General features: G+C 46.0%; 1 protein-coding gene and 1 pseudogene across 3 annotated transcripts in view; both read right to left on the bottom strand.

The window, feature by feature from the left end:
- LOC144114020 (arylsulfatase B-like) overlaps window positions 1–1,639 on the bottom strand; it is a 35,155-nt gene extending 33,516 nt beyond the window's left edge. For both annotated transcript variants that reach the window (XM_077647456.1, XM_077647455.1), the window contains exon 1: window positions 1,479–1,639. In XM_077647456.1, the coding sequence (XP_077503582.1) occupies window positions 1,479–1,626 (148 nt within the window). In that variant the 5' untranslated portion in view covers window positions 1,627–1,639. The remainder of the gene's footprint in view (window positions 1–1,478) is intronic.
- An 8,149-nt stretch (window positions 1,640–9,788) lies between these two features.
- LOC144136575 (beta-alanine transporter-like) overlaps window positions 9,789–21,555 on the bottom strand; it is a 69,321-nt pseudogene continuing 57,554 nt past the window's right edge. Inside the window, exons 11-12 of the transcript XR_013315637.1 lie at window positions 20,483–20,609; window positions 9,789–10,853 (exon numbers count right to left, since the gene is read on the bottom strand). The product of XR_013315637.1 is annotated as a beta-alanine transporter-like (transcript). The remainder of the gene's footprint in view (window positions 10,854–20,482; window positions 20,610–21,555) is intronic.

Here is a 21,555-nt window from a genome sequence, read left to right as displayed (position 1 = left end):
TGAATTTCGCCTTTGACGAGCTTTGCCTTTACACGCTGCTGCGTTTATGTTAGACGAAATATTACGCGTAACACCTGGAGTCTGCTGGTCCAATATATCAATGACGAGTTGGATTCACTGAATTTTTTCAGCACCGGATTTCCTGTGCGAAGTGCACGTTTCACCCTACCGTCTGTAACCGCTGAGGGATTTACCTCTAAGGATTTTGAATTTACGTTGTGCTTGCGATACTGATCAACACCGCATTGACGAGGTTGCACTCACGTCCGAATCTATTCCGCCTACAGGTGTTTTCCAGAACAACTTCCAATTCACGTCAAGTAGATTCTTAGCGTTCGTTAAGAGCGGAATATGTATGTTTTCTTCGAACTGTACAAGGTCCCTACAATAAATTTCCAATAATTAAAGCATGAAAATGCACCTCTCTTAGATTATTTTCTCATTATAGTGTAATTCCTTCAAACTGAGGCTGATTAGGCTTTCTGCGAACATTATATTTTTAATGTGAGTAACTTACTTCTTTTTATTATGTTTTGCACCTAAGGTGAAGAAATAAATTATCATGTTGAAATATTGTAATTTCGTTTATTTAGCAAAGGATTCGGTTTGGAAAATAAACATGTTACATGCATTCGTTGCTAGTGCTGGCTAACATGTGCCACAGACACACTCAGATTAAATACTGCAACACTGAGTAGGATACCTTGTCTTCCAGAAGCTTCTGCTTCACAGGTTGCCGGTATAGGGTACCCCATAGTGTTGTCCTGAAATCAGCCTCGAAAACCAACGCTAGGCCGCCAAGGGGCGTTGCTTTTCGACACAGTTACAGTCAGCGCATATTGCCAAACCAACGAACCTGCGCAGGCGGTGCGACACGCAGTGGTGACCGATCACGAACGGTCGAGTGGACGTCGTGTGCTCCCTCAATTGTTCAGTCCATTCTCTTCCTTATACAGTAGGGCCATTCACATGTGACAAGACGGTCACGCGCGCATTACTCAAGAGGATGATATAATAGCGTAAACTATTTGGCAAAACTACTACAACAGACATGTTGAAATATTATACATGGAGAAGTTCCCCGCTTTCATCGAAGGTGCTACCTTGCATAAACTTCTGAGGGCGAAGACAGAATAAAAAAAAAGCATGCGAAGACGCGAGGCACTGTCAAAACCGCTACAAAAAGGTTCAGGGCATGATCACTACAGCAAACTCACCATTTGGGCCCCATAACATTCGCGACTTATCGGCAGCGACTAAAAATTATGTTCCGGTAAGGAAAATACAGTTGTTACTTGTTGATTTCCAAAGCTTTCATATTTTTTCTCCGGCCAAATTAAAGTGAAATACCGCGCAGGGTCGCAGGTTAAGTCTTGTACATTAAGCGACTAATACGCAAATCGCTCAAGGTTATGAAATCGTCTGACTATTGCGTCGCTGTCGAGAAGAAGGCGTCGACCGTATCGACGTTCACTTACCTACGTCGTCGGCGACGATGAAAACGATGTGAGGCTGGGGAGCGTCGTGAGCCGAGGCTCCGAGAGCGAGTAGCACGGCGGCCGCCAGCGGCCAGAGAGCCGGGCAGCACGGCGAGTCTGACCACCGCGGGCTGCCGCGGTTCGCCATCTGAGAACCGCGGCTCGTCACCCTACGCTATGCTCACGCACCGGCGATTGCGATAAGGTCGCCTGTTTTCTGTGCCCTGGGAGGATAAACGCGGGGGACTTCTCGCACGCCGTCCCGTTCCCGTTCACAGCAGAGCGCTCCTCCATCTGCAGCTAATTGTGTACGCGTCGCAACTGCTTACGCTTACAGCTACGCTGAAACAAATTGTGCACTGGAAAAGCTAGCACAAATGTGACCCAAACATTGATTTTCATTGACGCATTTGGTTGGAAAGGGGGGCCATGGAGTTGTGGACAACGCCTCAGTCCCCCCTCCCTCGAGCATACAAGTGAAGAAAAAAGAGGGGCTCGTTATGACATACATGACGAGAGCCAATAGTCACCGAAACCAAGGAGCATAGAGGACGTATATTTTTAATTTTACGGAGTTGATTAATGGGAGAATAATGGTTTAATTAATTGATAATTGATTAGAAATCAAAAGAAAAGAACGACGTTTCTAAAAATACCTTCGGCTACATTTCTTTTTACTAACTTAGTGCAAGAAATTTTTAGAAACGCGCTAACGAAATCTTGTGATCACGAAATTGAAACCAGTTTTCTAGGGCAAACAATAAGATCAGAAAAGGCAGGTTACGCTACAAAGCTTTTCTCCTCAGTTGCAGAAGCAATGCTCAAGAAATCAAAACAGCCTGATTCGCAGATACGATAGATAAGACCACCAAACAGAAGGTAGCCGTTATACCCTACTTGCATCGCATTTCGCACAATATGAAGAAAATTGGGAAACGAGTTGGCGTTGATGTCGCCTTCAGTGCTCCTGAGAGACTTTCGCAGCTTTGCAAACCGGTCAGTGAACCACGGTACCAAAAACAGTAAATGCAACATTAGGCACCAACAGAGTTTCGTGCAGTGCACAGATTCAGTTGTCTATTCTATTCATTTGTCTTGTGGTAAATATATTGGTCACACTGGACGTTGTCTAAATGAAAGACTAAAAGAGCACGACTACACCGTAAGTGTTCAAAAGTGCCGCCACATTGATTTCCATTGTCGGGATTTTGAAGCTGTGGAAACCGGCTGTTTGCCCCAATTTGAAAAAACTATAGTAATAGCAAGGAACAGAAACAAGATGGCCCAGCCGCCGCGGTGGCTGAGTGGTTATGTCGCTCGGCTGCTGGCCCGAGAGACGTGGGTTCGATCCCGGCCGCGGCGGTCGTCTTTTGATGGAGACGAAATTTTAGAAGCCCGTGTACTGTGCGATGTCAGTTAAAGAACCCCAGGTGGTCGAAATTTCCGGAGCCCTTCACTACGACGCCTTTCAAAGCCTGAGTCGCTTTGGGACGTTAAACCCCCATAAACCAAACCAAACCAAGATGACCCGTGAAATCGTTGAGGCAGTCAACATACTATCGTTAAAGGACAATTGCATAATTAAGCCTTCTGTTTCACTATCAGAAAAAGAACTTGCCTATCTGACACGAAATTCGAGGCATTAGCTGTGCAACCCTTTCACCATGTCTACTGTTTTTTTTATTTTAGCCCTTTCATCACCTTTGAGCACATCCCTTAGTGGATCTGTATGTATAACTTTATCTTAATCTTCATTAGACCTTTTAAATTTTTAATTTTTGCCGTGTTACTTTTTAGCCTTTCAACTTTTTATACTTTTTATACTGTTTATACCTTTTTTAGTTTTTGGCTTTCAAGATCATGTTTTTATCACCGTTTGTTTATGGCGTGTTCCTTGTTGGCGGTTCATCTTAGCATTCCTTTATTTCTTTCCTGGATGTGTTATAGTAAAGAGCCCTGTAGGTTGTTGCTTGCTTGTCACCACTCCTTTTAGATCCTGAGTCATTGTTCTACCAAAATGGTCTTGCTCTGCCTGTGCCTCATTGTCCATGACAGTAAACTAAATAAATACCTTGCAATAGTTTTTTTCCGAAATAAAGTTGAAAGTTCAGTGCCTCTGTCCGTGTCGTCCTCTTCTTTGTTGTCTATTGTTCTTTTTGCGCTGGTTCTTATGAGATCGCGGCATACCAACTAGCCCAACTACAAGCATTGGTGAAGTGGGTGTAGTTTGACGGGCACAAAGCTTAACGACTCCACGTCATAAGGCAACAGGACTAACATTTTTACTTCACTAGTAGTAATTGAATGTGTTGCCCTTCGTAACGCATAGACCAACATTGCGTTTTCAAACATAGGAGGCGCTTGCGGACGCCGAAGGCCGCTTTTAAATAACAGCTGTGGTTACGGCTCATAGGAATACATGTAAACAGAAGTTTTCGACGCGGTTTTTTGTTTTCACAGTGCATCTATTATTTCGTCCCTTCGTGAGGAAAAGCCGAGCACATCCTAGAACAGAACGTGAAAGTATGAAACGTCATTGCGAAGGTGACGTATTTTTAAAACACCGCGACATGTGCGCGTAGGAGTCACGTGCTCCCCGGCGGGAGTACTGGGAGGGAGCGCGACCCGTAGAAACACATAGCTTTTTAGAAACAGATAAACGCTGGCTTTTTTTTTTCGACTGGTTGATAAAGCGCAGTGTTGAGAGGTGCAGATCGTCGACAGTTTGGCGTAAGTAAATGCGGGCAAGTAGTCTTCTTGGCCACCTGGCGCAACTGTTGGGGCGGTTCTGTAAGCTCTTGGCGTAGATAACAGACGCAACAGTGGAATACAAAAGCAAGCATGAGAACCCGACACACGTACCTTTGTTTCGTGAAGGGCAATGGAAATTCGGACGCCGATTATCCCTCGAGGTTCTTGTAACGCAGGGCCGATGACCGATAACGCTGATGGGCGCACACGGCAGTAACAAAGCTCGGCCTGCTTCAGCAAAATACAGCGATGAAACAAACACGCACCTTCAAGAGGCGCCCCATTAGATACGTTTCGATTGTTCTGACCGCCCTCTGCTCGCTGGCTGGTGCGCCGCCATCGATTGGTATTGGTGTTTTCTTTGATATTGTTCCTTTTTTTTGTTGGAGATACACGCAATTCGCGGAAGTGTTGCTGTTGATGCAAACGTCAACCCTAATGCACGCCAAAATGTTTATGCGCCATAGGTGAACGAAGAACTTTATCAGGAGTAACCGCTTCGTCGGCGTTGGAGTCGGCATCGTGGAATTCCATAGCCGAGAGGCAGCGCCGTTCACATGCTGCCCAAGGGCAAAATACAGTCGTGCCCCCATAAAAAGTGACCATAAAGTTAGTTGTCCATAGTAACGAACGTCAAAGAAAAACAAGCCAAATTTATTGTGAAAGGAAATTGATGAGAGCTCCTTTCCGTTCCTACTGAGCAGCATTAAAATGCAATCTAAAAAAAAAAAGATGGGCTACATAAAGTGCGTTCTGTCGGTCGCCATTGTGCTAAAAAAAATTGAAGCAGCGTCTTAGCACCACACTAGCCATACCAGTAGGCCCGGATGTCTAGATGTCCTTCAAGTTTATTATTGGCTTTATAAGGGCAGTAAGTGTGCGAGTTGGAAGACTTCCTGAAGCACTTCTTATTACAATGCCCTCCCGTTCGTCGTTTTCGTTTGCATTGCACAAAACCCCAACAGTAACGCTCTCTGTACTGTGCATTTTACCCACAGCCAGGCCCAAAAGCAAACGTTGAAGGGCCAAGCTTGTAAAATAAACTCGATTTATCAAAATTAGACATGTCGTCTGGTGAAAAAGTCAACGAGAACAGCCTTTGCCGGCTGTTGAGAGGAGGTTATGGCAAAGTTATCGATGCACGCGTTTTCCCTGTTCATTCGATAAGCTGAAATGTCATGCCAAAATTTAGGCCTTCTGCGCAATCCTTGGGAATAGGCGCAGTCGCTCACACCTTAAAGCCACCGAAAGGAAATACGTAAGGCTCGTATACTATTTCCGTAATCGACTAGCAAAAAGATTTCGTTCAGTCTATTCACCCTCTGCTCGAACAGATTCAGGCAGTCGCTGCTGCTTGTACTCGCAGATCTGGCACTTAATTTACACAAGAATTCAGTTCCGTTCTTTTCCGCTTCATGTTGGCCAATTTAAGGCTTCCGACGTGCTTCGTATCGCCTGTGTAAGACAAGGCAAGCTGTCCAACTGCCTGCTTTGTTGGTGGGATGTAAGGCGCTCTGGTCATTCAGGAAGCGTGGTAGCTAGTGCATTGATTCAGTTAAGTGCATCGGTTGAAGTGTTCGCGCCATGCTCGTTTCCTGTGTTCCCCGCCTCGCGGCGACCACGGCCGGGTAGAAACAGGCGCTGAGTTTATGTAGCCGCCGCACGAGCAATTTCACGCGCTTTCGTAAGTGCCGTTTGCCTTCTGAGTCGACCCAAAGAGTGCCGTTTGCCTTCTCAGTCGACCCAAAAACCGACCCCACGAGCATGTAATCTGGGGATCGTTGGGACAGTGTGGTAAATTTTCTGCCTCGACACGCCGATGTCTGAAATGTGCTATTCTCTGCTTTAGTCAGCCAGAACATGACGCAACAGCTTGCCGACCTTCAATACTCGCGCCATGTAGTACAGTACATTATTACCTGCCCTCCGCTCGTTAGGGCGGCGAGGAGGGAGGCGAGGGCGCAAGGAGACGTCGCATTTATCGGCAGTACGGCTCCTTGATGAACCGCTGGAAGTTGGAGAGGGGTGGCAGCCGGGTGCGCTGAGGCAGGCTGAGGGCTTCGGATCCGCCGATCGGGCCAGTAATCTAATCCACTCGGCAGCCGTGTGCCGCGCTGTTCATATTTACGGGTTTTTAGGCTTACGGCTTTCAATACTCGGAACGCTTCTCCCGAGGAGTGCATGCATTAGAGAGTGCAAGACGCTTCCAGCGCTTCCTGCCTAGCCAGAGACGAGGGTTCATTCTCTCCTTTTAACTTTTATAGAAGCCGCAGGGAGAGCTGGGAACGAGCATGGGGAGAGGGAAATGCTCGTTTTGTCCAACCGCTCTACTCGTAACCTTTTGCTTTTGGAATCTTTTATATAATTTGGATGTAAACTTAGTTCCTCGTCTCCAACACCTCTTTGCCCCTAGCAAGATACCTCTCATACCAGAGCCCCTCTGGTGAGGAAGTTCTGCTGCCACTAATCCAGTCATCCTCCGGCAGGCTCGGAGAGGAGGGAGATGGGGAATCGCGAAAGAACCTTGCACTCTTGTTCTGCTACGAAAACGAGGGCCACGCTTGCTCAAGCGCGGGCAAGATTTTTTGCATGCCGCTGGTGTCCGTAATAATGCGACGAAAGTGCACAGGACTCTAGCTTTACTACCTTAATGAACTGCCCATCGTCCGAGAAGCGAGTTTTCCATATTAATGCAGTAAATGCATTTGAAAAATTTTTGACCCTAGCAACAATTTCACACAATTTTTTTATTCATATTAACGGAGTCTATATTAACGAGGCACGACTGTACATGCTGTGGATCTCGCAAAAAAGTAACAGTATTTTCTGTAAAACAACGAAGCCTCTGCGCGACAGCGCAGAGACGAGGGGCGTCGAAAGCCTTCAGCCATGACCGCCTTATATTCGTCAAGATAGCTTAAGGTTATGACGTCGAAGACTGTTCAGAGATCCTTCAGGTGCATCATTCCTGACTCTACGACGTCCCACTTGAGTATCACCAGAAAGGGCGGCACACCTCAGGCGAACATCTGCTGGAACGCGCTCAATGCCATGCGCTGAAGTTTCCGACGCCATTTGGGAAGTCATCCATCTTTATAATCACAGTGCATAAACATGTTCGTCCTTTTTTGTTCTCGCTAACTCTTGGCTTACTTCTGATTCATCAATAATGATAATTCCTGGTGCGTTTGGTTCCACGCCCTAACGGCGTGCTTTTCATCAAGATTGCTATCATAATTGTTGTCTCCTAGAGGTCCCCATAAAAATGGGGGAGAAGGTACTATTACATAAGGAATGGCATAAAAATATTTTTATTTCAACAAATACATTGTTAAATTTCTTCTTTACGGTGAAAGGAGGTTGCTGTAGCGGCGTCCTGACGGAGGTCATTGTAATCGAAAGCCCGCAAAGAGACTTTTGCTCCTTCATCGAAAATTCAGCCACGAAGCATCGCCCTAACCGGAGGTTCTATCGAGTGTCACTAAATGCGCTTGACGAAGCCATGCATTAAGTTTTGAACACGTCTGGGATACTGTGGGTTCGACAGCTGGTTATTTCACGATGTATGACTGAGGTGGTTCGTTTTCTGGTCAAATCTGGTTTCACCCGATACTTGTACCCCACACAGATTTTTTTTTAATCGGGTTAAGCCATGCTTCTACCAAAAAATGCTCATTCTAGAGAAACCAGCTTTTCAGTGCATGTAGCCGAAGTGCATAAACCTCTTTTAGCGCTAAAGTCATACATGACGCGGTGTAATTTGAAATTAAGTGCAAAAACTATGTTTCAGAATTAAGAGTACAATACACGGTTACTGACCGCAGTGGCCAGACGTTTATTTGGAATCATTGTATCAAGCGCTACCAACGCTCACGATCGACGTCCTGCTCCAAGGGTCTTGTGCTTTTAAAATGGCCGCTGTTATCATGAATGAATATTGCCACAGTGTACAAACGAAGGTAGGTAGGCCTGGCACGGGCACTGAAATGCTGTGCCAGAGGTGGTAAAGTGCACAACAAAATAAGTGTCTTAAATTTGAAAAAAAAAACAGAAATATCAGATATAGTTTCTCGTGCACCTTCCGTTTTATAATGTTCGTGAAAATAAGTAAAAAATTGATCATTTTATTGCGCACAAAAACAAGCGCTAATAGTAAAGAGCCTTTTGTTGCAAAGAATGAAACAAAAAAAAACCGAATCATGGAACAGTTTTCTATATATATAGCCCGACTGGTATCGGAATTTTCCCCCAAAAAAAATCGCCCAATTTGTTCCCCCTTAAATGCAAAAAAAAAATAAAACCCGAAAACGAAGGGCCCTGTGTACTACTTAAACATCACAATAGCCACCTCAGTGCCGCTCCTCACAAAGAACGCGCGAGCCCATTACCGGCGCCTCCAGAAGCGTTATTGGCTGCGTGTGAGCGCATAGCTCTAGGGGGATTGCCTCCAGCTCGTTCCTTATACGGATAAACTCGCGTCAAACTGGAAGTTGTTCGTGCACTCCAAAGGTGTATCTGTTTGCCGGGTGCCGGTGATTTCTGCAGTCTGCACTCTTCTCGATGTCTCTCTAGGAGCGGATAAGCCTATTGGGGAGTCTTTCCTTACTTCTCATCTAACGCAGATTTCCGCTCGCTGCCTTCGCCCATCCCGCCGAACCTCGCGTCGGCTTATACTCCAAAAGCGTAGCTATATAGGCCCACGAGAATTTTGATTCCGTTCTCTTTCTTTGAGTACCGCCCTTATTGTCCGTACATGGTGTGTTTGAAGAGTTTTGCCATATCTTTCGGAGATCGCCTGTTGTACGCAGCGTCGCTGGCAGCTTGGCGAATTCTATTACGCGCCTGCCCGCTCTCCGTCTGGGCGCGTCGAGCAAAAGTTCACTGCCCTGCCAACCGCCTCTGACACTATGTATCCAGCAGGCTTGTAGGCAGACATCACGGTGGGTGTCAGCTGCAGATGGAGTGCATCGCCAAGCGTTTGTTACCCACTCGTTTTGCACATGAGATGTGCTCTTTTTCGGCAAGAGGCATAAGTTGCAGGGATGCCCTGCGTATGCCGCAACTCATCATGAAACTTAGCGCTGATTTCGCAAATGAGCAGTAATTCATTTGTAGCCAGGATGCCTATTGAAGTGGTTATAGTTTTCGAAAGCGTCGAACCGAGAGCTGTCGACACCATCGTGACTTCACAACACAGGTAAAAAAAATCATGTGGGGTGCGGTGCTCGGGGCGTACCGTGGAAAGTGCGGTCTTACGAACCTCGACGAGCACAGCGCGTAAAGATAAACGCGTTGTGGCTCAGGAAGCTTGAAAAGAGCGCAGTGAGATGTCTCTAATTTTAACACATCGTAATCAACGACTCGCGCACCACCATTGGCTTGTGATGTGAAACTGCGCGCTTGTTCTTAGAAAAACAAAATAGAAAAGATTTAGCATAATAGACATTGAGACAGACGACACTTCGGGAATTTTACGTTTGGTATGCTTTATTAGAGGGCAAATTTCTGTTATTCGGAGCGCAAAAACTTGAACTAAAATTTTTAAGCCCGCCTTTTGCGAAATAGGCTGCTTCCAGAATTTGCGCCAGCGTGTAGAGACAGTTGAGCCATGTACCATGCACACAGTTCCCAGATCTTTTTCCTGTCACCATGGAGAGATGTTGCAGGGACTACTTAACGATGTCTTTAAAGAAAACATCAATGGCACATCATACCTCGGAAGCAATAGCGAAACAGCGTCACTGCGGTCATGCACAAGGTGTTCGTGTGTGCAAGTCAGGAGCTCCAGCTGGCGAATGTTTCTTCAGTCTCCATTTCTTACCGCGAGAATAGCTGTGACAACCGTGGCTGCCACTAACTGGAAGTACAGTTCCAGTTTCGTCTAGCCGTGCCTCACCTGTGCCAAGTCACTGTCATTCGATCATAAATATTCCGGGTTGTGAGACGGGGCTTCGTGCTTTCGGGTTAAGATTTAGTGAGTCGAATATTCAAAATCAGTGCTCGAGTAAGTAACTGCAAGGCGTGCGCTAAGACTAGGATGCTTTCATCTTTCACTGTGAACATAACCCCTGAAAAAAAAAGCAATTAAGATGCACGCTGGTAAATTTCACCTCATTTTTCATGTTCGAGCCACTGCTTCAGTTATACCTTGTCAATACATAGCCAATATGCAAAGATGGAAATCATTCGGATTTATTCACCTCTTATATAAATTAATTTAATACACTTCGCATGCAGAAAAAGAAGAAAAGAATGCACAGTAACAGCAGCAGTCGTTCCTACCAACCACGTACTACAGCAGAGTCACCAAGGCCTGTCCTAAAAGGCGCAGCCACTCAGTTTGGGTTCAGAAAACAATACGTGCACTCGTCACTCTGGCATCGCTATGGGACACGATTTTTGCTCGCCTTAAGGCACTGCACGAATGAAAACAATCTTATAGTAAAGTTTGTTGTGCCGCTGGCAGAAAACATACTTTGTTTGTCAACACGGCATTTGCTTGGCAGTTTTACGGGATACGAATGACCCTGGGAATGGATTTAATGAAAATGGCAACGTTCACTTTTTGTCTTTCTTTACAACTTGTTCTGAAGCACGTGGATGAATATGGCAGTGCAGGCGGCCCTGTAAGAGAAAGAAAAACACCGGCGTTAACTTCGCAACACTAAAGTGCAGGAATTCTGCAGGATCAATACTAACGAAAATCGCGTTACACTGTGGAAATGGCGGCAGTGTTATCAACGAAATTAATCTGGAGCAAAATCATCTCAAAGGCCAACCGCACTGGCTCATTCACTTTGGCGTTCGGCTGCTGATCCCAAGGCAGCAGGATCGAATCCAGGCCATGGCAGCCGCATTTCGATGGAAACGAAATGCAAAATGTCCGTGTGCTGTGCGATGTCAGTGCACGTTAGAGAGCACCAAGTGGTCTAAATTAATCCAGAGCGCTTCACTGCCGCGTTCCGCACAGCCCATGTCACTTCGGGGCGTTAAACCCCACATACCCTGTATCTATTAAAAACATCTCAAAGGCATGGAGCTGGTACTGTGTCCTCCGCACAGTCAGGTATACTCCTTTTGGAACTCATGCGCTGGATATTACTGTATTTCGGACAGGGCTCGTCGGATTCAATTATAGTTGAGCGCTGCATATGTCCAACTTTATTTCGCGTCAGGACGCTAGAAGGCGAAACGATAGAGGCGTCATGAAGGATAGCTCGAAAAAGCCGCGGTCCGCTCATACTAACAGAAGATAGAGCACACAGGTTCAATAAAACAGCAAAAGGCACAGATCATAACGCGGTGAGCGTACGCATAAAAATATGAACTTTCGCAATTCAGTAAGCGTTAGAGAAAAAAAAAACTACATAAAGGCACATTAAGTAAACGGTGGAAGTAGGTACATACAAAACTAAACGAATGCACTCATGGCATTCATATAAAAAGCGATAAATACATCCAACAATAATATATCGGTAATAAAAAAACGCGCAACACACAAAGTGTTGAGTTCGACGATAAATTAATGACTAAAAAATTCACAAAGTACGGCAGATTCACTCTGAATATCTTCTGTGGCCAAATTATTTAGAACTTGCGATAGCACATCAAGTAGGATAATATGGAAAATTTTACTTCGTAACGTCTAAAAGCCTGACGAGCAATTTGAAAGTGTTTGTTCTGTGCGTTCGTACTCTTACAATATTTGCTGTCGCTTGTGCTGTAACGAATGCGTTAATCATTTTTTTCATTCAGGCATGGAGGCAAAACCACTTGGCAAACGTTTAAAATTTCCTCGCGGGAGCGACTGGGAGCAGCCAGCGGCAAGCTATCGTATGACTGCACACCATATTGTGAAGGTAATTATTTAGAGGGTCTTCCTCACGAAAGCTATGCATATCCGAGGCTGCAAGTTAATTTTGACTACCCGGAATTCTTTATCGCGCAGCAAAGTCGCAGTAGACGAGCTTTTCTGGATTTCGCCTCCATCAAAATGCGGCGGCATGACTGAAAATACAATCTAAGAACTCGGGCTCAGCCGCTAACAAAGTTAAATGATCGCTAGAACAAATACCATTTGTCAGTGTGGTGACACAAAAATTAAAATATATGCTTTCAAACCGTGCGTGATTGGACATTTTACTGCGTTTCGAGATTAAGTAAAAAAAGTATATGTGAAATTGTTCCTGTTTTGTGAATGCGCCTTTGAAAAGCAAAAGGGAGCATTTGTGGGCTTGTTAACTTTTTTTTTGTAAAGCTGCGGTTGCAAGAAAATGAACGGCCCGACAAGGGATGTACCAACAGTCGTCTTCTTTTTTTTAACTTCAATACAAGCACGGCCAGTATATTTGGAAGAATTAAATGAAAACTCCTCATTACCCACATAAGCACAAAGGAACCCTCTGTAGAATTTAAAGCATCGGCCATTGTGCGTACAAACAACGCGCCCGACGCATGCCACTCAGCCAGTCAAGCGGAAAATGAAATGCAACCCTGCAGGTTGAAAGTCAAGCACAAAGAGGGCTAGCAAGGCTAACGCTTCCACTTCGTAAAACAAGGTTCACTCGCGTAAGAACTCCAGAGAATGCCGCTTCGCCAATTTCCGACTCAGAAAAAAATAAGCCAAAGTAGTGAAGAGCCATCTGACGAGATAGGGAGAAAAAATGAAGGATCGCGAGAAACTGAAGGAGCCAATTGGTTGGAATAAGGTTCGCTGTGTTTCATTAATTGAACCTCAGTCTTCTCGGCAAAGCGGTGTGCGGTCATACATAAAGTTATTGCTTTCCCATTCAATTTCACTGAAGCCGAGCAGCTTTCCGGGCACTGCGTTTTGCCTTTCCCGGGCGATGCATAGATTGCGATCGCACGCGGTTCGGGTTTTTGCTTTATCGATCAATGCGCTCGGCCGGCCGGGCGTGAACCAAAGCGGTCTTCTCGGTTTCCCAAATGGTCCTGGCAATTACCGTTTGTTTTGCTCTGTGGAAGCACGAAGCCCCACGGGTGCCCATCATTGCGTGCCCGCGCGTGCGCAGCGAAAAACACCGGCAATCACTGATTTCTGATTACAGTGCGCGAGCAATTGAGTCGATCCCCTCTTTTTTTTTGCCTTTTTAACGACTGCGCTGTAAGCGTCTATTCCGAGGGGCTCGATAACGATTTCGGCGCACTACACAGGGCAGACAGTGTCATTTGCGTTTGCTTATAGGGATGCTGCTGTCACTGCGTCTGTTATTAATGCAGCTTCGTGATACGACCGAAAACATGAGACACTGTCTATGCGAAAGCAAAGTGGCTTGGAACAGAGCACATGAAGTAGGTTATCTCTTGTCGATTTACTGATTTCAGGGATGTCCGCGGCGAATATGGACGCGTAAGCAGAAGTCTACGTCTTATCAAAAAGAAAATAAAAGACAGCAAATGCACATTTACAGTACAAAATTGCACTCGTGTGAGCATATACAGAGGCCTTCGTTCGGCTTGAAAACGATGCTCACTTATAATAGCCACGGCACTGTTATTTCCATCTGGTACAAAAACATCAAAGGCACCTACCTTCCTTACATAAAGCCTTAGTTTCGGTTGGTGAAGCACCAAGGCATCTGCAGAGCAGACTACAACAATATTGGCCATGGAAGGCGCTCTTGCTACACTTGCTTGGGAGGAGTTCATGGATGTTTTAATCGGTCTATTGTTTCTTGCGATTGTTGCAGTCCAAGCAATACAGAGACACATACCTGCTTAACACAGCAAATTACTAAGCGTTAACTTCCTCATTTAATGTATAGTGACATTAACAAGCATTTATTGCATCGTCATGGTTCGTCTTTGAGTCAATTCATTCAAATATACTTTATTCAGCTATTATAAGCTGTAACCTCCTAAAAATCAACTTATCGCACGTCGCAAACACTTCCTTTAATGTGATACATGGAGACCCGGACGCTGCAGCGGTGGCTCAGTGGTTATGGCGCTCGGCTGCTGGCCCGGAAGACGCGGGCTCGATCCCGGACGCGGCGGTCGAATTTCGATGGAGGCGAAATTCTAGAGGCCCGCGTACTGTGCGATGTCAGCGCACGTTAAAGAACTCCAAGTGGTCGAAATTTCCGGAGCCCTTCACTACGGCGTCCCTCCCAGCCTGAGTCGCTTTGGGACGTTAAGCCCCGATAAAATAAACTATATAGACGCGGTTTATTTGCGATTCACGAATACCATTCACCCTTTGTATTCATATGTTGAAATCAAGAATGACCAGAAAAGTTTTCATTAATTGGTATTTGTTTATTTATTTACAAAATACTGCGGTCACTAGGTCCATGCAGAGTGGGAGTAAAAGTCAGCCAAATCATAAAGAACCAACAGTGCACAAAAAAAGGTAAAAATAGCACTTGTCGGTTACCCCTCACAGAGCAATACTTTAGTTATCTGATTCCAATGAGTTACTGTGCATGGAAAAAATTAAAACTTGTGAGCGTCTCTTAGCTGCGGTGGTAACTTCGCGTTCGTCTAGCAGAAAACGGCGTTAAGTACAACGAGGGGTCCAGACCAAGTTTGTTATCTAATGAGAGAGAGAGAGAGAGATAAATTCTGCTCTGAACTTTTTTTCTTCGAAGCTTCAGTCATTCAATCTTGTTAATTTCCATTGAAGTGGTGTGGGAGTAAGTCGTTGTATATTTGTTGAAGATGCGCCTTACATCTCTTCTCGATATTCTTTCCAGACTATGCAGGCATATTCGAATTTAGGTCGTATTATAGAAAAATAGCAAGGTAGCTTAATGTTAGAGGGGGGGGGGGGGGGGGGGGGCACATTTCAGTTTATGTCTTAGGCAGCACAATTCGCGAAATGCGGAGGAGCAAATATTTCGCAGCATATGCAAGATTCATTGCTTGTTATTGTTACACCTAAGTATATGTAGTTAGATGCTTGTTCAAGAGAGAACAAACCTTATTTGTATCGGTCAAATCGCTGCAAACGATTAATGTACTGGTAAACCAATCCAAGCAAAATGTTACAGCATACGAAAAAGATGACCGTGACATCAAACAATATTATGTGAAATGCGTAAACACTTGTCAAAGCCAACGATAACGCTATATCAGAACAAGCTTGCGACGAAAATGTTTGAGCAGAGCCCGTGTTAGCAGAACAGTGTTCGATTACTTTTATTTCCTGGGCAATTATATTTTACCCCCTCTGGTGGCAGATAGGCTGAGTGTCGACACTGAAAAGAAAAGTGCAAGTTTGAACTCCAGAAGCATTATTCTGTGTGTCTGTGCCTTTTCTGCCTGCTTTTTTTTTCGTTTATTTTCACTTCCTTCTGCTTCTTACAGAACCTCGCAGATGCCTTTTCTGCACTGAAGCAGAAAGAAGCGGCATCTTGGCAGGCCGCCATACTTCCTTCAGTGAAAAATGCGCCTGGCTTCGCTAGCGGCTCGAGCGTCCGTAGCCTGGGACCAGAGTGATCCACCGCCTCTGGGCTGCGCGCAAATGAGCCCACGTGCTGCGTGTTCCCAGACGGCCGCTGCATTCCGAAGCAAGAGATACGCATCGCGCGATGCCCCAGATTTTGTTATGTACGCAGAGACAGCCCCGAGCGTCGCGAATTGTGCATGGGCGTGTGGTTGGAAATCGAAATGAAGTTGCGACAGTGCGGCCGGTGCGCGCACAGGGTCGCGCTGTGCTCGGAGCCGCGAAGACGACCCCGGGTGGTTCCTACGAGGCGAGGCGTATAGCACCCGGCAGGAAAAAAAAAACGTTTTTCGTCCCCGGAATGCAGTTCGGATCCAACCTCTCAGTGCGTGATATAAAGGGACGTACGCTACTTACGTCACTGCAACTCATTTGTGAATTAAAGAGGCCCGTGTCAGCAATGACCACGCGAAAAGGCTTGTAGGCAGTCGCTTACGTGTCTGTAAAAAACTTGGTGGTACACAGATGGAACAACAAATTTATACCAGAAACCTACCGAGTGGATTCGCTCGGTCAGATAATTCGCTCAAAAATGTCGAAACCTGCACAAAATCGATCCGGGCCCCTCAGCATAGGCTGTGCTGGAGAGCGAGAGAGGAAATTCGGGAACGCCATGTTTATAATAGCCCATGCAAGCCTCCGTGCACCGAGCGCTTCCCATTGCGTTTCCGAGAGCAGTGATAAGTGTGGTGTATGTGATGCCCTCTGCGGGCGACATGGTAAACCACTTGGGACACAGCACGGCTAGCCGTCACACCGGCACGGGTGATCTAGATGCGGCGGTGGCGGCACAACCAAGTGCGTTGGCTAACGCCACATCAGGCCCGCCCGTGACTTTGCGCCAGTTAAAACGAAGGCGTTGCGTTCAACCAGTGCATGCTGGCGGGCGGAGCAAAGCGCGATTTGGTCGGCGTAAACATCATTGCCCAGCTTTCTAATGCCTTTGTCAAAAGTGTACAGCCCACGGATTTGCTGCTAAGCCGTGTACCGGTACTCTCCAGCACGTATGAATCCCTGAGCTCGGGAGGGGTGAGAACGGGAACTCCATTACCTTCGAGAAATTTGGAAGGTCGACGATGCAAAACGAGGCCGCCTACGTGGTCCAGAAGCAAATCTCTTGGACTGTAGATTTTTGACAAAGTCCGTACACCATTATACATATATTCGGCAGACACTGCAAGTTACTTCCATTACTTAGAATCAGGTTCCTCCTCTTTATTTTTATTTCTGGAGTCTGGGTGACTTTCGCACTAAAGAAGTGAGTTTCCGCAGCTATTCGGCCCTGTTAGCAGCACTGCTGTATATTAAATGCGTTTTTGGCTGACTAATCACAGGCGCGGTCTTCTGTATACAAGGCGGAATGCTAATCCACGTGGTCGGTACCTTCCTTCTGCGCTGTCCTTTCTTTACTTACGCTGCTTTATAATATATTAAACTGACCAACTCAACACACGGCGCGTGAAATAGTTCAAAGCTTTCTTTTCGAAGCTTCCTTTTTGGGGACATTTATCGTTAACAACGTTGCTAACATCTTGCTAATGCTTCCTTCTTTTCTCAGTTTCCTATGATAGCGGTACGTAACATTTTGGTGCCACTATCCTGTAATTATTCCCATTATTCGTTAAAAATGCGAAATGAACTCCTTTGTTAGAGCCACTTGCTGTATCAAACGTTGCTACCTGCCGACCGCTGCTAAGTGGAGCTTTCCTCCAACCTTAAGCCTTGGCGCCTGTGAAGGGATATTATACCGTATTATCGCTAAATTAAGCCACTTTTTTTTAATGGAACACAATCGAGCTAAGTGCTTGGAATTCATTCGCGCTTTGGGTTCAGTGCATCACAGTATATACAGGTTGTTTCAGCGAAGGTGAAACAAAATATAGCGATGGAATCTACGGTGTTGTAATACCAGTATTGATAGACATGAAAAGAGAGAGCAATAATGTTAACTTGTAAGCTGGTTGACAAATTCCCAACAGTTAACTCTCTAGCCATTACCCCGTGGCGTCTGTTTGCAACTGAAAATTTTCGCCGTCACGTGCCCTTTTCGAAAAGCGTCCATCTTCAGAGGCTTTTAGCATACCGGAGACTTATTAGCGTGGACGTATACTGATTTGCCGGACGCCTCATGCGCACGTGCGGTGGCATGCGTCCGGCCAGGCGAGACCATTGCGCGGGCGCAGCCGGCGTCCGGTTAACTGGTATACGTCCACGCTAATAAGTCTCCGGTGTGCTAAAAGCCTCTCTTCGAGCGCACGAAGCGACGACCGTCACTACACGTCACTCCATGGCGCACGTGTCGGGTAACCTCTCTCGTTTGGGTTTAGCAGCGAACAGCGGCGACCATCGCAGCACGGCGGGACACAAGGTCACGTGACACGTGCTCCATGGAGTGACGCATAGTGGTGGACGTTGTAATAAGAGAGTACTTGCTCAATGACCAACACTGTTCCCACTTCGAGTTATTGATCAATTCGCTCTCGCCCTGCCATATGCTAACTGTCCCGACTAGCTCACTTGGTAGAGCGAGTGCTCCGGTGAAGCGGTGGTCGCGGATTCGAACCCCGGACCAGGACGAATTTTTCTTTCACTGCGAAGTTTTTGAGAAAGCTGTATAGCTCTCCTTTGAAGCCGTATTGCTGCGCTCGGGTGGATGTCGTTGAGTAATTACTCCCCCACTACAAATCTACTCCACCTTGGGAGATTCCCCTAAAAACATTTGACCAGTGATGGACGTTGTTTCGCACGCCCCAAGGAAGAGCGCTTTCCGAAAAGGGCGCGCGGTGGCCGAAATTTGTTGGGCCGTAGCGCCGAGGATAATCGCGTTTTCTAAACTCTAAAAATCGATATGGCTGTTGCTATCGGCTGTCTGAGAATCTTCGTTTGCGACGTGATGCCTAAATGTAGTAGTTAAAAGTTAACTATTAGATATTAGTTACCAGCTTATTAGTTAACACTGATCAATATTTTTGATGTCCACCAATACTGGTATTGCAGGGCCGCAGAAGCCACTTCTTTAGCTCAAAAAGCCCATTTCCAAAAAAGCTGGCTCAAGTTCCCTAAAACACCCAATACTTTCAGTGCAGCACACTTATACCAGCCGCATTATAGCGAACGCTCGCTTATTACAAACTAATATGGCAAACTGTCAAAATATACGAACAATTGTGGACGCACCACTTGATTTGAACGAACGAGGAGGCACCGTAAACTCGCCCCAGCAGTAGAAAACGCGACGTCAATGCAACGTCCGCTGACGACGTATTGCAATGACTACGGCACCAAATTTGAACCGCCTGCTCCATTGTACGATGGTAAGCACTTTCCTTTCCGCCGTCGCTCTCGAAAGCAATGACCACGTAGTTGGACAATGATATCCTTTTCCTTTTACCAAGTGGCGAAGCAAAAGAATGTGCATGACCTGGTACAACAGTGTCGGCAGTTCGTATTGACCGTCACAGGCACTGCAACACGTCATCAACGGACGGTGAGTTTTCCCGGCCTTCCAACACGCGGAGTGAGCGCAAGCCACGGCTACGAGCGCGCGTCACACAGCAGCGTGCTTGTCACGTGATCTCTGCCCACTCGCCGCTCCCAGCCGGGCACCGCGAAAAAAGCACGTGACATTATCGCCACTGTGTGACGCAGGCTTTAGTTTTCGCCCTTGTGGGGGGCCCAGAATTCTTTGTGCTGCAGTGGCGACATGAAAGGCATTTTCGAAAATCTAAAAACTTCTGCGGATATTACTTACGGTGGACTACAAATCTCTCAATAAATCAGGAGCATAACTGTAATAGTAAAAAAGTTAACTATTGGATATTACTTTCCCAGCCTGCTAGTAAACACGTCTTGGCAGTATTTTGATGCACACCACCGACGGTACTGCTATGCCAAAGAACGCTCTTCTCACTCAAAAGCCTATCTTTAAAAATTGCAAACAACCTTATGTGAAACACCGTGTATATTTTTTTACCCCTGAAGTATGGTCGTCAAAGGCTGAGGAGTGAAAGGGGTCAGGCTGTTAATTCTGCTTTTAACGGTAGACAAAGCCAAAATCAAGGCTTAGTGTCCAAGAGTGTTTCCCTTATTGCCCTTACCGTATAAGAAAAAAATATAGAACACCCCATGATGCAGCAGAATGCTACGCTTCTTGTGCCAAAAAGTTCGCCCAAAGAGATTTCAGTGGTTACGAGGAGAGCAGTGGCAACAGTTAATCAAGAGAAAGGAAAGCAATCGTCAGAAAATGCGCCTTCGCGAGCGCCGCTTTCCACGCTGTCAAAAACCACGATGTCCAGCTATCAGATAAAACGGTAACATAACACCATGTGCTTCAGTGGAGATTTCAAAGAAACGGAGTGGTGGCCCCATTGCGTTGACATGCAGTCTTCCTGAATTAGACAGCACATCTAGTGGCCTCATATGCGACCATGTTTCTGATATGATCGCATATCAACCTATCTATGATACATGACGGAAGCCAAAAAACAACACGAACAGTTTCCCCCCCCCCCCTCTCCTGCGTTTATTTCTGGCATCACAATCTAGAGCATTCAATACCAGGTTGAGTTGTTCTCGTTCTTTGAGACCTTTAACAAACTTTCGACAAGACTGAGCTATTAATCGACTTTCAAACAATGGATGGAAATTGACAATCGCGTTAATAATAGCCAACGTCATTTCACAGAGATAAGAATCTTAAAGGCAGGCTCCTTGTCGTCTAACTCATTAATCATAGACACGTGTACAATATGACCTACAATTGTTAGCAGTTCCTGTACATATCTACCTGTAGTAGATGATGGGCGTTCTTGATTTCGCACGTTCAGACGACAGTCACTCTGACAACCTCAGCGGTGCGCAGGCGGTCAGTGCAGTTGCCATTGTGCTTCATTTCCTCCTGTCTCTTCACGAGGCTGCAAGAAGCAGTGTAAAATATATTAGTGCGCGATGCCCAGAAAGACACGCACGTCAAAAAACTCCCGCCCTTCGCCCTTCATTCAAATAAACGTTGGTAAAACACAGCGCACACTTAACGAGGTATAGCACGCACGGTTTCATACACGGGAATTACGCGGAAGGCTTGATGGAAATGTTACCGTATTTAATGCCATAAATGAGTGTTCTGGTGTATCTGGTCATAATAACTAGTCACTGCGTCCCCTGATTATCGATGCAAATTCTGGCGTAAATTTTAACAAACATGCCTGGACGCACCGCGCTATTAGCATCGCAAGTGGTACGCGGCCATACCTACGACCGCAGGTCGGAACGGTAGCACGAAAGTCGCTCATAGCTTTCGACACTGCTTTTGTCGTCGAGAACGCGATTGCAACACAGAGGATGAGATCAATATTAAAGAAATCTTAACAAGCTTCGGCCAATTGGTCAGATAAAACAGGCTGCTATCTTTTCAGTCATGTACAAGCGCAGAACAAACAGGGACAATGTCTGAACAGGGAAGATGTCTGAATGAAATATTGCTGGAGCACAGGAGGAAGGTAGGCAATTATAGGGATGGTCATCTTTCTTAAAATTGTCATGACTGCGCGAAAAAGAATAAGAAACCATGTAAACCTTTCTTAAGCGCATGCGAGATAGTGGCCAAGCATAGGTGCCAGGATGTTAGATAGATAATAGAAGCAGAACTGATTAGAAAAGCGGGTTCATCCTGTGTCAGCGCACCATCTGTATCGCTCACTAAAAAAGCAAAAAATGTTTTTGGGTGCAGCCACTTGATGTCGGCAGTGCTGTCAGTTTGACGTCATGCAGCAAGGTTGTATGTAATGTGCTTGTTTGTCAGTAAATCTTCAGTTGGAAGTAAGCGCTCGTGGTGTCCCATCCTTCTTTGTCCCTGTTTGT

Source organism: Amblyomma americanum, chromosome 1 (assembly GCF_052857255.1).
Source record: "Amblyomma americanum isolate KBUSLIRL-KWMA chromosome 1, ASM5285725v1, whole genome shotgun sequence".
Lineage (NCBI taxonomy): Eukaryota > Metazoa > Arthropoda > Arachnida > Ixodida > Ixodidae > Amblyomma > Amblyomma americanum.
Note: the sequence above shows the minus strand (reverse complement) of the source record. Positions and strands in the feature narration are given on the sequence as shown.